A 14850-nucleotide genomic window follows, 5' to 3' on the forward strand; every position below is an offset into this window, starting at 1 on the left:
CTCTATGATTAATGGTAATGCAAACTGTTCTTGCAGGGAGTTTTTAGGATTCATATACTTGACATTTTAAAACAAAGAGTGTGTAGAACTGTGACATTCTATCAAGAGAGGTTAACCAGTTCAATGTCCTAGATGCAAATCCTCCTAAGTGTTTTCCACCATTAGATCTGCTGTTGAGTGTATGTATCCCATTTCCTCCAGGCTTTGATTCTCAGTTACCTATCTGCCAGCTCTATCTGCCAGCTGTGAGCCTTATAAATACTGAGGTGATCATTAACATTTAAAATTTGTTTTACACACAATCCAATTAAAAAAAAACAAAACTGCTGGAAGAGATGAAATGATCTTTGCTACATTTATTCAAAGATGATCAGAGTAACTTTGAAAGACACACCTCTTTTCAAGGAAAAAAGAATGTTATAGCTGAAAATGTCTAATACAAAATTATACAAATTATACACTTTTTTTTAAACAGAAAACAAGCAAAAAAAGCAACAGAAGTTAGCTCATAGACAGGCAAATAAAGGAAAGAACATTTCAAACACTAAAAGAAAGGCAAAAAGGTCAAAGTGATGTTGAAAGGACAGCCAGAATGGCAAGGAGGTAACCTTAAGAAAGCAGAGATTCAGGCCACAGAGCCAATGACCCTTTCACAGGAGTGGCATAGCTGATATCCATATTATAATTCATAACAGTGGCAAAATTATAGTTATGAAGTAGCAATGAAGATAATTTTATGGTTGGGGGTCACCACAACATGAGGAACTGTATTACAGGTTTACAGCATTAGGAAGGTTAAGAATCACTGCTCTAAATCATGACAGGCCTAGAAAGCACACGTTGAGTGTGTATGAATGCCTCCTGCCCCTCCAAAAGAAGAGGCAATTGTGCTGATGAACTGTACTTTTCTATAATTTAAGTCATATATAGCATGATTTATATATTTAGAGCTTGTTGGGAGATATCAATCACACCGTGAGCCCCAAGTTTGCATTTACATTGACTACATAAAATTAACCTGGGTCAGGAGGCTGAGTTAGCAACCAGTTGACAGTAATCATAGAACACCAGAAGGTATCTGGAAGAGATAGAGAGAAACAGGAAGTTGGAGTAATTGAGCTTTTCTGGACTGGTGAACAGAAGAAACCAGGTCTTTCAGAGATGCCAGTAAGGAGAGAGGGTTAGCTGGTTGCTACTCAGCCTCTCTGAGCTTGCAGGTTTTCACCCCAGCCTTAGAATCTTGAGTCTTATTTATAAATAGAATGGTAGAAATTCAGCTAAAGCTACCTTTAGCGGCAGCGACAGGGCCAATGCCTGTGGGAACTGAATTCCCACCAGACTGCGGTCTGAGCAGCCAGCCTGCTGCTAGAGAAACTGGCTGAGAACTGCAGAGTTGCAATTGCAGGCTGAAATAGAAGTAGATTAAGGTGTAGTCGCTGTGCCAAAGATAAAACAACAAGAGTTAGCAAGGATTATTAGAAAAAACACTATGTCCAAACAAATTAAAATAGTGAAGGAAAAAAAACCAAGATGAGGACAATTAAATGATCATCCAAGTTAAGCTACTAATACACTGAATAACTAAGGAAATCAATACTAAAAAAAAAAAAATAAAAGATCTCCGAGGTCACAAGTTATATCTGCTTATATATGAACTTGAGAGGTAAGACCAGATGTGACAGGAACCAATAATCACTCTGAGCAAAGAATTTCAAGAATGGAAGGAGATGCTAGCTGAAGGAAAGTATAAAAAGAGTCAATATAATGACTAGAAGGTTCTATTTTTTGATCTTCATTTTCAAACAATTACAGTTGGAATATACAATGTGGATACATTATGTACATGCACATGCATGCACGCGCATGTGCGCACAAACACACACACACACACACACACTTGCAAAAACCTGGATCTTGGCCTCAACATCATCTCTCAGAGAAAATGCTGAAAATTACACTGTAAAATAAAAATTAGCTCAAATTTACCACAAATCTTTTAGAAAATTGTCTCAAAAAAAGTCCACATCTGAAGAAGTTTCAACAAAAAGCTGAATATGCACCAAGAACTTGGATTTGTTTTATAAACTTAATGAGAACAGCAGATACCTTAAGCATCAAACATTACAGGGTCCTTCAGGTTTGGAAACAATGAGCCAACAAGCTCATCACCTATCACTCAAAAAATACTCCAGGACTTGTCCACTGATCTATAACTCTCCTGCAGGCAAACTTCTCTATCGTAATTAGAAACTTGAGTAGAATTAACCATTTCTAGAGGGCTTGGTAGTAAAGCCTTTGAAAAATGCAGAAAACCCAAAAAGTATAAACAAAAATGTGACAATTCAAATAGAGAATTGGTGCTATTAACTGGCCTGAAGCACCAATGTGAGGCAGAGACCCCACAGGTTAATGCGATGTCCACACTGAATGTGGCAGAGCCAGTTTGTTTGTAATGGGCTTAGGAGCATGGCTTTAAAGTCTGCACTTCACCCTCAACAAAAGAACACAAAGAGAATCAGGACAAATCACATATAAAGAAGACAGCAAAGCATATATTTATAAAATAAGCCCTTCTAGTACAGCAATTAGCTACTAACTAGATCCATTTAAGTCAGGAAATAAACTGATTATATTTTGGAATGAGAAATTTAAGTAAAATCTAAAGTATCTCCTGAAAGTATGAGCAATTTTAACAATGGGTCAGAGAGAAAGACTTAGAATTATCATGTATTTACCAAATTCTTAAATGTGTATGATTTGGTCTTGCCTAAAAACTGCCAAAAATAATAACAGCATAAACCCTGGCACTCAGAGTTTGCACACAGAAGCAGTGTGCTACTGTATACTTTATCTGCAGCAGTTACATCCCACTCTACACCCTCCCTTTTTGAACTCAACAGAAGATGCTAAAGTTAGGGGTAAATTTTCCAGCTAATCTTAATATACTACATAATATTTTTATTTTTTAATTCTGCAGGACCACAATTATAACAATAATTACAAAAACAGCGAACCAGTGTAAGCCAATGGGGGCGGTAAGGTTCGTCTGCTTCTGTATAACATGCTACCCACAAACTATTTCCACCTCCCACTTTCCCTAATCCTGGAAGAATCAGAGGTTGTCAGGGGAAACCAGAAAACAGATAAGCATGCTTGTTAAATCAGTAACCTTAACAATATACATAATTTAAAGTCAAGAGGCTCTGCTCTGAGGTCTGCAACACAAGGACTCTCAATCTCAAAGAACTGGTGAATTAACACTGCCATTTCCTTGTAAATTAGAGATCTGTTAAAATTCACTTGTAATTGTGAAACTGTGCCCTGGGCAAATGCTCCGAATTCTAGAAAACTTACCTGACTGAAGTGTTCTGTGTCAGGTCCCGTAACATGGGCACAGGGGAACATACTGTTCTAAAGGAAAACAGAAGAATCACCAGTGAGCACAGTGAAACTCTTTGGGAAGTTACACTATTTGTGAGGCTTTTGAAAAATCATTAAAATGCACTAACAACAATAGTATGTAAGATGACACTGTTTATTATGAGTAGAAAACAATTATGGATAGTTCATATTAAAATCTGTAAAACAGAACAACAAAAGACAATCTCCCTTCCCCTAGTTAATCCAAAAAGGGAAGAAAGAGATTAACAAAGGGACTCAGCAGTTAAAACACCTCTCTTCTAAATGACCCAAGTTTGGTTGCCAGCACCCCAATTAGGAGGCTCACAACCTCCAATAATTCCAGCTTTAGAGGAATCTGACACTCTTGTCTGGCCTCCACAAATATGTGCACTCACACGCACATACCCGCACACAGACAAGAACTCACGTGATTAAAAAGAAAATAATTTAGAAAAGAAAGCCTAATTGTCAGTGGTGTGGGACATTGGTCTGTATTCTATCAATTATATTTTAAATAAACATGGATTGGTCAGTGGCCAGGCAGGAAGTATAGGTGGAACAACCAGACAGGAAGGAGAGGCAGGTCAATGAGAACATAATTCTGGGAAGAAAAAAATCCTAGTCTGCAGTCCTGACCCAGCAACAGAAGAAGCAAGATGTGACTGCCTTGCCGAATAAGGTACTGAGTCACGTGGCTAACATAGACAAGAATAATGGGCTAATATAAGTTATAAGAGTTAATAAGAAGACTGAGCTAATGGGCCAATCAATTTATGATTAATGTAGAACTCTGTGTGATTTCTTTGGGACTTAACGACTATGGGAACCAGGCAGGACAGAAACCCAGACAACAATTAACTGTAAGATATTTAATCTTAGTAGAAAACAGAGAAATACAACTGTAAAGCACATGAGATCATTAAACAGATTAAGAAAGAAAGAGGTGGCCAGGCGGTGGTGGCGCATGCCTTTAATCCCAGCACTCGGGAGGCAGAGGCAGGCGGATCTCTGTGAGTTCGAGATCAGCCTGGTCTACAAGAGCTAGTTCCAGGACAGGCTCCAAAACCACAGAGAAACCCTGTCTCGAAAAAGAAAGAAAGAAAGAAAGAAAGAAAGAGGTGACAAAGTCTCAAGGGTCTGCCTGAGCAGAGAGTATCAATCTCTCTCACACTACAGCTCACTAGGATGATACTATATTGTAATCACTTAGAAATATTCAACTCACTTTAATGATTAGTAAGTCTCCTCCCGAATATGTGCCCTGAATAGCTGTCCAAAAACTCTGATCTCAGAACTATTTTATATTCTTGAAAATTATGCAGTCAGGCTGGGGAAATGATTCAGTCATAAAGTGCATGAAGACCAGAGCTCTAATCCCCAGCACCATGTAAAAAGTTAAGCATAGCAAACTGTCCTTGTAAATATCAGGGCTGAGAAAGTAGAAACAGAAGGATCCCAAGTATTTGTTGGATAGCCAGTGTAGCCAATATTCCAGCTCCAGGATCAGAGAAACCATGTCTCAAAAAGGGAAAGGAAAATAAAAAAGTAGAGAGTAAATGAGGAAGGCATCCCATATAGCTATCTATTTTCTATACAAGTGAATGTATGCACATACTTGTGTACACACACACATTGTATATATATACACGATGGAGAGGGGGATCTCAAAGAACTTTTCTATTTGTTATAACTATCTATTAAAAATGTTTAAAATACTAAATTAGCAAATAACATTTTGATGTAAAACAACTGTATTTTACAAAATCAAACAAGAAATAAGAGTATTTCTGTTACATTTTTTAAACTAAAAATCAGGCTTATTTATTTCAATCATCTTTTCTGTTTCTTATCCCACCTCTGAAAACTCCACCATGTGTTCAAGAAACAGAGTGGAGAAAGCAAGTGGCAATGAAATAGCAGTAGCATATGACAGCAGCTGTGACAGTGCAGACGCCTTAGTTTCAGATACCCAGAAGCCCCACAGAAGGCAGCAAAGCTACTAAATGCTACAGATGGACTAGGAATCCATGTCTGTATTTTAGTACAACAGAGTTTTGTTATAATTTTCACACTGGACAAAAAGGAAAAGCTAACAAGTTTCATTGAGTTGTCTCAATGATGTACAAGTGGGTACTTACTGATCTGGAAGAATGGCTTCTTCATCCAAAGAAAACTTTCCTTGAATCCCGTGACACAATTCAGGTGGCACATCTACTGGCTGTGGAAAAATGCATTCCTATATTTTACTGAATGCATGGTACACAAGGATGCAGCAGAGACTTGTGCACCTTCTCTTAAGAAGATGTAAGTTCAGAGGCCTGTTACTCAGGGCCAAAGGTGAAGGTACAAACCAACCAAGGATCTGTCAGCAGGTGAGCTGATAAACAGATTGTGCATTTGCTTCTTACTGAACATTATTCAGTCATATAAAGAAATGACATTTTGGTAATGCCTAAAATATGGATGAACTTTTAACACGCAAAATGAGACGAGGCAGACAATGAGGATTAACACTGTTGAATTCCAGTTATATAAGGTATCAAGAATAAACAGATTCATAGAGACAGATAAATATCTAACTTAGGGGATCACAGAGATGTTGTTTACTACTTTCAAATGGGCATAGAATTTCTGAATGGGTAAATGGAAAAGTTCAACAGATGGACAGTGGTGCTAGTTGTATACCATAAATACACTAAGTGTCACAAAATTTTATGCTTCAAAAAGATAAGGATAAATTAAATCCTAAACACACACACACATGCACATATTCCTAATTATTACAAATTATGTACTGTACCTCTGTGGAACCTGTCTGATACAGCTCTAAAATGAAGTCACGTAGTGGATGAAGTTTCCCCACAAACAAAACATCACTTCCAAGACTATTTCTCCTGTCTAAATAAAAAAGAATAGGACCACAGTCAAGCAATTACATCTAATAAGACCATCTTTATAAAGCTACAACAAAGGAAAGTACCTGCACTCTAAAAATAATCCCAGTACAATGTTTATGAAAAATAATTTATTAGTGATAAACTTAAATGTGTGATTTAAATGTGATACTTAAAATATCTGAATGAGTTTTTGAATAAATAACTCTATGAAAGTGGTTATTGCTGAGACATACTTGGATATATTGCAAGATAAAGGGCAAAACTTTCTTAGTTATAATGTATCCAATTTCTTGCATAAGTCATAAACATTCTCTAAGGAAAGACAAATAACCTCATCATAACAAAGATGAACCAACGGTTTCTTAGACTTGTTATTTTGATACTGAGATTTTCAAAACTGAGTTCATCTTTACAATTTTCCAATCTAAATATTCTGTATTAATTATAAGATGCTATTTTTTTATGCAGAGTAACATTTCAAAATAGCCCCCTAGGAGTAAATGGTTATTTTACCCACTACTTTCAAGAAAAGTTAATCCTTTGAGGATAACAGGAAGAAGGCAGATGGAGAAAATGAATAATGCTTTCCTAAGAGGCAAGAGTATTTGTGTGTGAATGTCATTAAGAATCAAAATGTCAAAGGGTATTCTTCCTTTTTTTTTAATTAACCTAGGAATGTTTATTTCCTTCTTAGTTTCTTCAAGGACCCAGTCATTGTTCAGTAGTGTGTTGTTTAATCTCCACAGGTCTGTGAATGCTCTAGGGTTTCTCTTACTGTTGATTTATAGTCTTATTCCAGTAAGATCAGACAGAATAGGAGCAATTATTTCCATTTCCCTGTATTTATTAAGACTTGGTTTGTGTCCTACTTTATGATCTATTTCAGAGATAGTTCCATGGTCTGCAGTTCGGATGAAATGAATGTTCTATAAATATCTGCTCAGTACATTGACCTAAGATGTCATTTTTCTTTTAACTGATTTTATTGAGCTATACATTTTTTCTGCTCCCCTTCCTTTCTCTCCCCTCCCCTTCTACCTCCTCCATGGTCTCCATGCTCCAAATTTACTCAGGAGATCTTGTCTTTTTCTACTTTACATGTAGTTTAGATCCATGTATATCTCTCTTAGGGTCCTCTTTGTTTTCCAGATTCTTTGGGATTGTAAAATTGTAGGCTGGATTTCTTTGCTTTATGTCTAAAAGCTACTTATGAGTGAGTACATATTATATTTGTTTTTCTGGCTCGGGTTACTTCACTCAATATGATGCTTTCTAGATCTATCCATTTGCCCACAAATTTCAAGATGTGATTATTTTTTTCTGCTATGTAATACTCCATTGTGTAAATATTCCACATTTTCCTTATCTATTCTTCAGTAGAGGGACATTTAGGTTGTTAGGATGTCATTTCATTCAGATATTTTTGTCAGCATTAGGATTACCTGTCAATTGCTGGGGTTAATCTGTGACATTATCTCTATCAGTACTTGTTTTTATCAAACTGGATGCATTTCTATTCAGGGAATATTAACATCCTCTTGATGATGGTCCTTTAATCAGTATGAAGTGACCATCTTTATCTGTTTCCGCTAGTTTGGGCTTGAAATATATATTATCAGGCACAATACCTTGTTTCCTTGGTCCACTTCCTTGAAATAACTCAAACGATATTCTTGAAATGTAATTTTTTTTGAAGGTCTTATAATGTAGCCCAAGCTGAACTTGGAACTTCCAGCAATCCTCCTACTTTACCCACTTCAGTACTTGGATAACAGAGGACTATGCCACCAAGTACAGCAGAACAGTAATTTTTAAAATAAATTAGTAAATATTTTTAAATAAAAAAATTGTCATTTAGTACTCAATTTACAGATAATAGATTAAGAAGCAAAGTTAATGTCTGCTACAAAGAAGTAAAACAATAATCTGTGCCTTCTATATGAGAAATTAAACAGAATAAAAAAGTATCATCTTATACAGAAATGTAAAGTCTATGTTGCACACACTCAACATTGACCAAGTGGCAGTGTGACTCTTACTCTCTTCTGGAGTGAGGTCTGGGTACACTTCTTCTAGGGCAGCTCGCAGCCTTCGTTCATCCACAAATGGCAATAGAGCAACACCTGGGGAAACCAGCAAACCTGGTTACCCGGCTATTAAAATCACCCGATTTCAGATTTTCATAGGTTCAAATGAACATTCTAGTAAAGTATCTCTGTTGACACAAAGACATTAAACTCTATTTTGTCATGTAGCCAAAACTCAGATGTAAGTATTTTCATATGCGGTGGTAATGACCAAAAATGTCCCCTATTTTTCATACCTACAATGCTATCACCTCACTAAAGACCTAAGGCCAACAGCAGCTAATCTTCCTAGAGCTTGACCTGTCCTTTTGTCCTTCCTAATTCTTCGTAAAAATGAGGTCATTTAACCTAACACACTCAGAAGTTCTATTTCTGGGCTACATAAAGTCTTTTTAACTTCTAAGCTTCCAAAGCACTGTTTATACTTTAATCTGATTAATTTGTATGCAAACATTCTTTAGAGCCTTGCCTAAATAATTTGCTATTGGGAAATAGAACTATCTGTCCATATGGGGCTAAAAATGGTCCCCCAGAGTACGCAGAACTAAAGGTATTGTTTTATTTGACCTAAGGTTATTATTTTCAGGGAAGTTTATCCTTAATACAGTACCTATTGTAATACTAAAAAAGGTTACTGAAGCATATCTATTTTCTGCTAGAGAACAGCAAAAATCGCATTAAGAACAAATAAAACTTAAAGATAAATAGCAACAACAAAAGTTTAATAGAACTAAATAATTCTAAAACAACCACCACTCCAAACCACTGTATTTGAAAATTATAAGAAATGAAAAGCTTCCAAAGTAGACTTAGTTACTACTATTTTCTCAGTAAGGAAGCATCTGATTTTACTGCCATATAAGAATCTAAGTTTAAAAAGAAACTAAGTTCTGGTATAAATTTTGCAGTACCTAAAAGAAGTGACCTTGGCCTGGCGGTGGTGGCGCACGCCTTTAATCCCAGCACTTGGGAGGCAGAAGCAGGTGGATCTCTGTGAGTTCGAGGCCAGCCTGGTCTACAAGAGCTAGTTCCAGGACAGGCTCCAAAAACTACAGAGAAACCCTGTCTCGAAAATCCATAAATAAATAAATAAAAAGAAAAGAAGTGACCTCAAAATTACTAACAGAAAAAAAAGGAGTTGTTCAAATTCTGTTTAGTTACACACTTGGGAGAAATATACCAACAAATACCCAAGTCATTATTTACCTTTATTTTCTACCTATTTGACTTAGGATTTAAAATAAAGTTCTATAAGACTTTCCTATAGTAAAACTTTTCTATAATATTAATTCCAGAAGCTGGATCCAATCAGGAAACAACTTGCAGTAACACTGACAGTGCTAAAGTCACCAAGGATCAAATCACCGCTGTTGCCTGGGTAAAGGTGAGACAGTTCGTCTCTCTGTGCTCTAGTCCAAACACTGCCTCTTCTGATCCTCACATTCACCCTGATCCAGCTCAGGCACTGGTTCTGCTCAGATAGAGAGTCACTTCAATAAAGTTCCTCTAGAGTCAAACATAAAGAACTATTACATACATAACAAATTTTATTCTATAACAGTACTGCTAAATTACATATAATGTGTTAAAAGTACACACACTCAAAAGTTTGTTTTTTTTTTTAAAGTGTCCAGCTGCAGTTCTCTATCATTTTAAAATATAATCAACCTGGGCAAAAACATTACCAAGTAATATACTGACAATGCTTTCAATAAGTTTATTTTTTTCTTTTCCTTTTTTTTCTTTTTAAGGCAGGGTTTCTCTGTAGCTTTGGAGGCTATCTGGAACTCGCCCTGTAGACCAGGCTAGCCTCAAACTCACAGAGATCCACCTGCCTCTGCCTCCCAAGTGCTGAGATTAAAGGCTTGCGCCACCACCGCCCAGCTACTTCAAGTAAGTTTTAAAAGTGTGTTTAAAACTCTCTGTTAATAACTATAATAACGTAGGTTGACAAATAATCTATATGCTTATATATTTATTTAGTATAAACCTAAGCAAGGACTGATTTATTTAATAAACACAAATATATTTACTTATTTTTTTATCACCCCTCCATTTTCCTATGCTCCTTTTCCTTAATTAAAACATCCTCCACAAAGTTCCTTCAAAAACCTTCTGAGATTCTAATCCATTTATATGAGACAAAAACATTTTACATAACCCCAATCAGTAGGATGCATTTCCATTATCACAAAAGTAACATGAAATTATCACTACTATGTAAACCAAAGCCCAACCTCCCCCACAAATCTCTTAAACTTTTCAAATACAGCATTGAGGGTGAGGGTGAATGTTGTGCTGCTGTGGACCAAAGTCAGTTGTACATGCCAGGCAAATGATCTACCACTGAGCTACAGCCCAGGCCTTCAGTCTTTCATTGTTTCGTATGCCCCTGTCTCACAATTCTGAGCTTAGAATCCAAGAAAAGTACACACACATACACACACACAGACAAAACGATTTGCTAAAAGAAGTCTTTGGCCAAGGATTTTTTTAATTGTGTTTTATATTCAATGATCAACATTTGTGGAGTAGTAAAGAATAGCTCAAATTTAGTATGAATCTTAAAATTGCCTTTTCTACAAAATTTATTCACACAAGGAATTTAAAAACAGACAAAATAAATGAATTTCAAGTGTTAAGTTTCTAGTATATATATTTTTTTTAAAGTTACCAGGGTATAACCCCAAATGGGCATGACTGTTTCTTTCTCAGCAGTTTCTCAGACAATGGACTGCTGACTACAGAAAAGATCACTAAGGACACTAAACCTGCAATTTTAACCCATTTCAACAAGTTACTATTTTACCAGAAAGTTCTGTTAAAATTATTATTGACCATTGACAATCATGTATTGAACAGATACATCCACTTTCACATGTAACTATGAAAATAAGTGTAGAGTATGGTTTCCAGAATTCTTTTATCCTTAAGTCAAGACTAATCGATCAGCTTTATTAAAAACTTAAAACAAACCAGGTAGTGATGGTGCACGCCTTTCAAGGCCAGCCTGGTCTACAGAGCTAGTTTCAGGACAGCCAGGGCTACTTAGAGAAACTGTGTCTCAAAAAACAAAACAACAACAACAAAAGTAAACAAAAATATCTAGATTTTTACCTTGCCATGCATATTTCTTCCCATTCAAATCAATAGCAAAATCTTCAGGATAGAAGTCAATTATACTAGAATCCTATTTCAGGGAGAAAGTAAAAAAAAAAAAAAAAAAAAAAAAAAAGTCACACACCTAGTCACAAGAAACATAACAAGACTCTTGTTCAAGTCATCAGACTTCAATGAAGAAATTTTGAAGTATATTTTCTCTAAATGCTAAGGCATGAGGTTACTAATATGAGATGCAGTAAAAAAAAAAAAACTTTATTTAAACAAAAAAAAGAATTTCAGAACTGTTAATTACGGGCTACATGTAGTCACTGAAGGGTTTATTTACTCAACATTTCCTACTCCCTGGCTGGGTCTCACTTTTTAACTAGCACAAAAAAATAAGCTTAGAGGTAATTGTTAAGTTGGGAACACAGGCCCAAGCCCCTCACATCTATCCCAGCCCCCAGGCCCACAGAGTATTTAAATGAACTCCCAAAAGAGGAACACGTGGTCTCTTTTCCTTCCTCCCAGTGGTCGTGTTCGCTTGCAGAACTCCCATTAAACTTGGATATTTCTTATTTGGCTTGACTGGTATTTTGCGTCGGCAGAGAGCTCACATTAGGAAAATATTCCTAACATCTTGGAGGTTCCACCGAGATAGGGCAGGCCCTTGCCACACGGCAGGCCGCATGTTGAAAGTCCCCTAGTCTATTTTGCGTTGGCAGAGAGCTCGCCTTAGGAAAATATTCCTAAAAGTAATTTTAGGTAAGTCAGATAGAATGTTTAAAGTCATTATATAGGGATGAAACAAACTGGAATACTTATGCAGCTCATGGTGACTTACAACTATAATTGATACTGGAAATCAGAGGTGGATCTCTGTGAGTTCAAGGCTAGCCTGATCTACAGAGGGAACTCCAGGACTATCTAGTAAGTTCCCTGTCTCAAAAAAGTTACATGAAGACTGAAAATAAATCAGTTTTATTTACTGGACAGAATACTCACAGCCAAATAAAGTACAGAGTAACACACTGTGAAGCGAAAAATATATGGAAGAATTTATTCTTTCTGTACTTCAGTTATTTAACTATGAAATGCTAAAGCAACTCTGACTAATGTTGCCAGCATACTTTAGAACACTAAGACTTACAGGGTCACTCATGAGCTTCCGCCATGATGGGGGTAGAAAGTTACCACTCGCAGCTGGAAAGACTCCCATGAGTTGCTCCAATGGTTTAAACTGCAAGAGAGGGAAAGGTTAAAGACTCCAAATTATTATCCAGTTCAAATTACTATTTTTTTTTCATCAACTTGAGGCTTACCGGTTTTGTGCCCTTCTCAAATTCAGAAGACATGTCTGCAATACCTTCAAAGTCTGAGGCAAATGGTGCATAATGGAATGGATAATACCACTTCCAGGAAGCACAGCCCTAAAATCATTAATGACAAAAGCAAAATACTCTTAACAATGAACATGGTATTAAAAAAAAAGTCTATAATATTTGTAAAATAAACCTTCTGTTATATACTTCACTCATTAATTTTCTGAGTTCAAAATATTGTTTAGTTGCCTACTTCATATCAGTGGTTCCTATACCTAAAACATATGGTGAAACTTCTTGAATAATCAGTAGTCTGATGGAGGAAGGTCATTGGTTAATAAACAAACTGCCTTGGCCCATTTGATAGGACATCACTTAGGTAGGTGGAGTAGACAGAACAGAATGCTGGGAGGAAGTGAGACAGATGCCATGCCGCTGCTCTCCAGGGCAGATGTGATAAAGCTCCGACCCAAGATGGACGTAGGCTAGAATCTCCCTGGTAAGTCACCACCTTGTGGTGCTACACACATTAATAGAAATGGGCCAAGCAGTGTTTATATGAATACAGTTTGTGTGTTGTTATTTCGGGGCATAAGCTAGCTGGCGGCCAGGAGCTGGGCAGCAGGAATGCAGCCCGCAGCTCCTTCTACAGTAGTTACCATCAAATTTTATATTCACAAACACAATTGGGCTAAGATATTCATCCTTAATATATTTGATGACATTTCTTTCCAATCTCAAGCTTTTTTCATTAAATAAAACCAATTAACAAAAAATTCAATATTCTATTTCATATAAAAATCAAAATACTATAGGAGTGCTGGTACAACCAAATTCCTTCCAAATTTCTATTGGTATGATTTACACTGTATCTTTTCTTTAATTAGTGACTATCAAATACTCAGTTATTTTTAAACTCTATTTAAACAATCAAAGCAAAACACCAATAAACCTTAATCATTTTAAAGACCAATTCAAACACTCTGATCCTAAAATCTTTTAACGTAACAAAATCAAATTTTACTGATACAGTAATTTCTAAGGAAATTCCAAGTCCTTACAAATATTAAAAAAATTTTAATAGAAAATTTTAAATAACAAGTATGGATTCTATCTAAGAATATTCAACATTATGCACAGCTACAGAAATTACTAGTTTTCTAAAATGAGTAGCCAAAACTTAAAAGGAAAAATTTTTTTGGTACCTGGTAATAATATCGAAGAACCCAGCACAGTCCTTCAACATAAGACTGAACAACCTTACGCCGGAATTTCTCATCAGCTGCATCTACATCAAATTTGTTCTTGTAGTATCGCTGCTTCCAACCAGCCTCCCATAACCTAAAAATTAGGTGAAATAAGTTTATGTTGAATTAATATATCTACAGCAATAGTCTACTGGTTCCAACCTAAATCAATTTAAAAATCTAGGGAGCAAGCAAGATTGTGTGATACTTGTACTCACTATCTTTGCTCACCTCATACCTCTTGCAACACAGAGTTCTGATGACTTACTAGGAGAGAGAGATATATTTCTGCATCGCCTCCCCTCATATCCCTATTCTCCTCACTTATGTTCTGGTATAACCTAGAACAGGTCAATTAATTTACTGATATATCAATAACATTGAAAATAAACAATCACATCTTAAATTTTATGTGTGTGTTCCTACATGCATGACTGAGCACAACATGCATGTCTCATGACCACGAGGATTTCCTGGAATTGGAGTTAGCTGCCAAATTCGTACTGGGAATGAAACCCAGGTCCTCTGCAGGAGCAGCCCATGATCTTAAGCCCTCATCTATCTCTCCCCAGCCCCACAAACAATTTTCACTCCCAAAAAATTGTGTTTTGTTTTGTATCTTTATTCTTTCAAAGATTTAAATATGTTATGCAAGGAACAAGAAAAAAAACTAAAGGACACTTTCAAAAAAAAATCAAGGGAGACCAAGAACATCAAGTCCTTCTCCATTAACGCATGTCAGACTTTTACAAAATAACTTTGGAGAATACACTATCTTCCCAAACTATCTACC

General features: G+C 36.2%; 1 protein-coding gene across 2 annotated transcripts in view; it reads right to left on the minus strand.

Moving 5' to 3' along the window:
* Nucleotides 1–14850, minus strand: part of Xrn2 (5'-3' exoribonuclease 2) — a 77287-nt gene that overhangs the window by 35995 nt on the left and 26442 nt on the right. For both annotated transcript variants that reach the window (XM_041670644.1, XM_041670645.1), the window contains 8 exons: nt 14016–14151; nt 12811–12918; nt 12639–12728; nt 11504–11576; nt 8339–8422; nt 6203–6300; nt 5541–5620; nt 3355–3411 (listed from right to left, as the gene is read on the minus strand). In XM_041670644.1, the coding sequence (XP_041526578.1) occupies nt 3355–3411; nt 5541–5620; nt 6203–6300; nt 8339–8422; nt 11504–11576; nt 12639–12728; nt 12811–12918; nt 14016–14151 (726 nt within the window). The remainder of the gene's footprint in view (nt 1–3354; nt 3412–5540; nt 5621–6202; nt 6301–8338; nt 8423–11503; nt 11577–12638; nt 12729–12810; nt 12919–14015; nt 14152–14850) is intronic.

This window comes from Microtus oregoni, unplaced genomic scaffold (assembly GCF_018167655.1).
Source record: "Microtus oregoni isolate MIOR12 unplaced genomic scaffold, Mior012 000020F_ref0000438, whole genome shotgun sequence".
NCBI classification, from domain to species: domain Eukaryota; kingdom Metazoa; phylum Chordata; class Mammalia; order Rodentia; family Cricetidae; genus Microtus; species Microtus oregoni.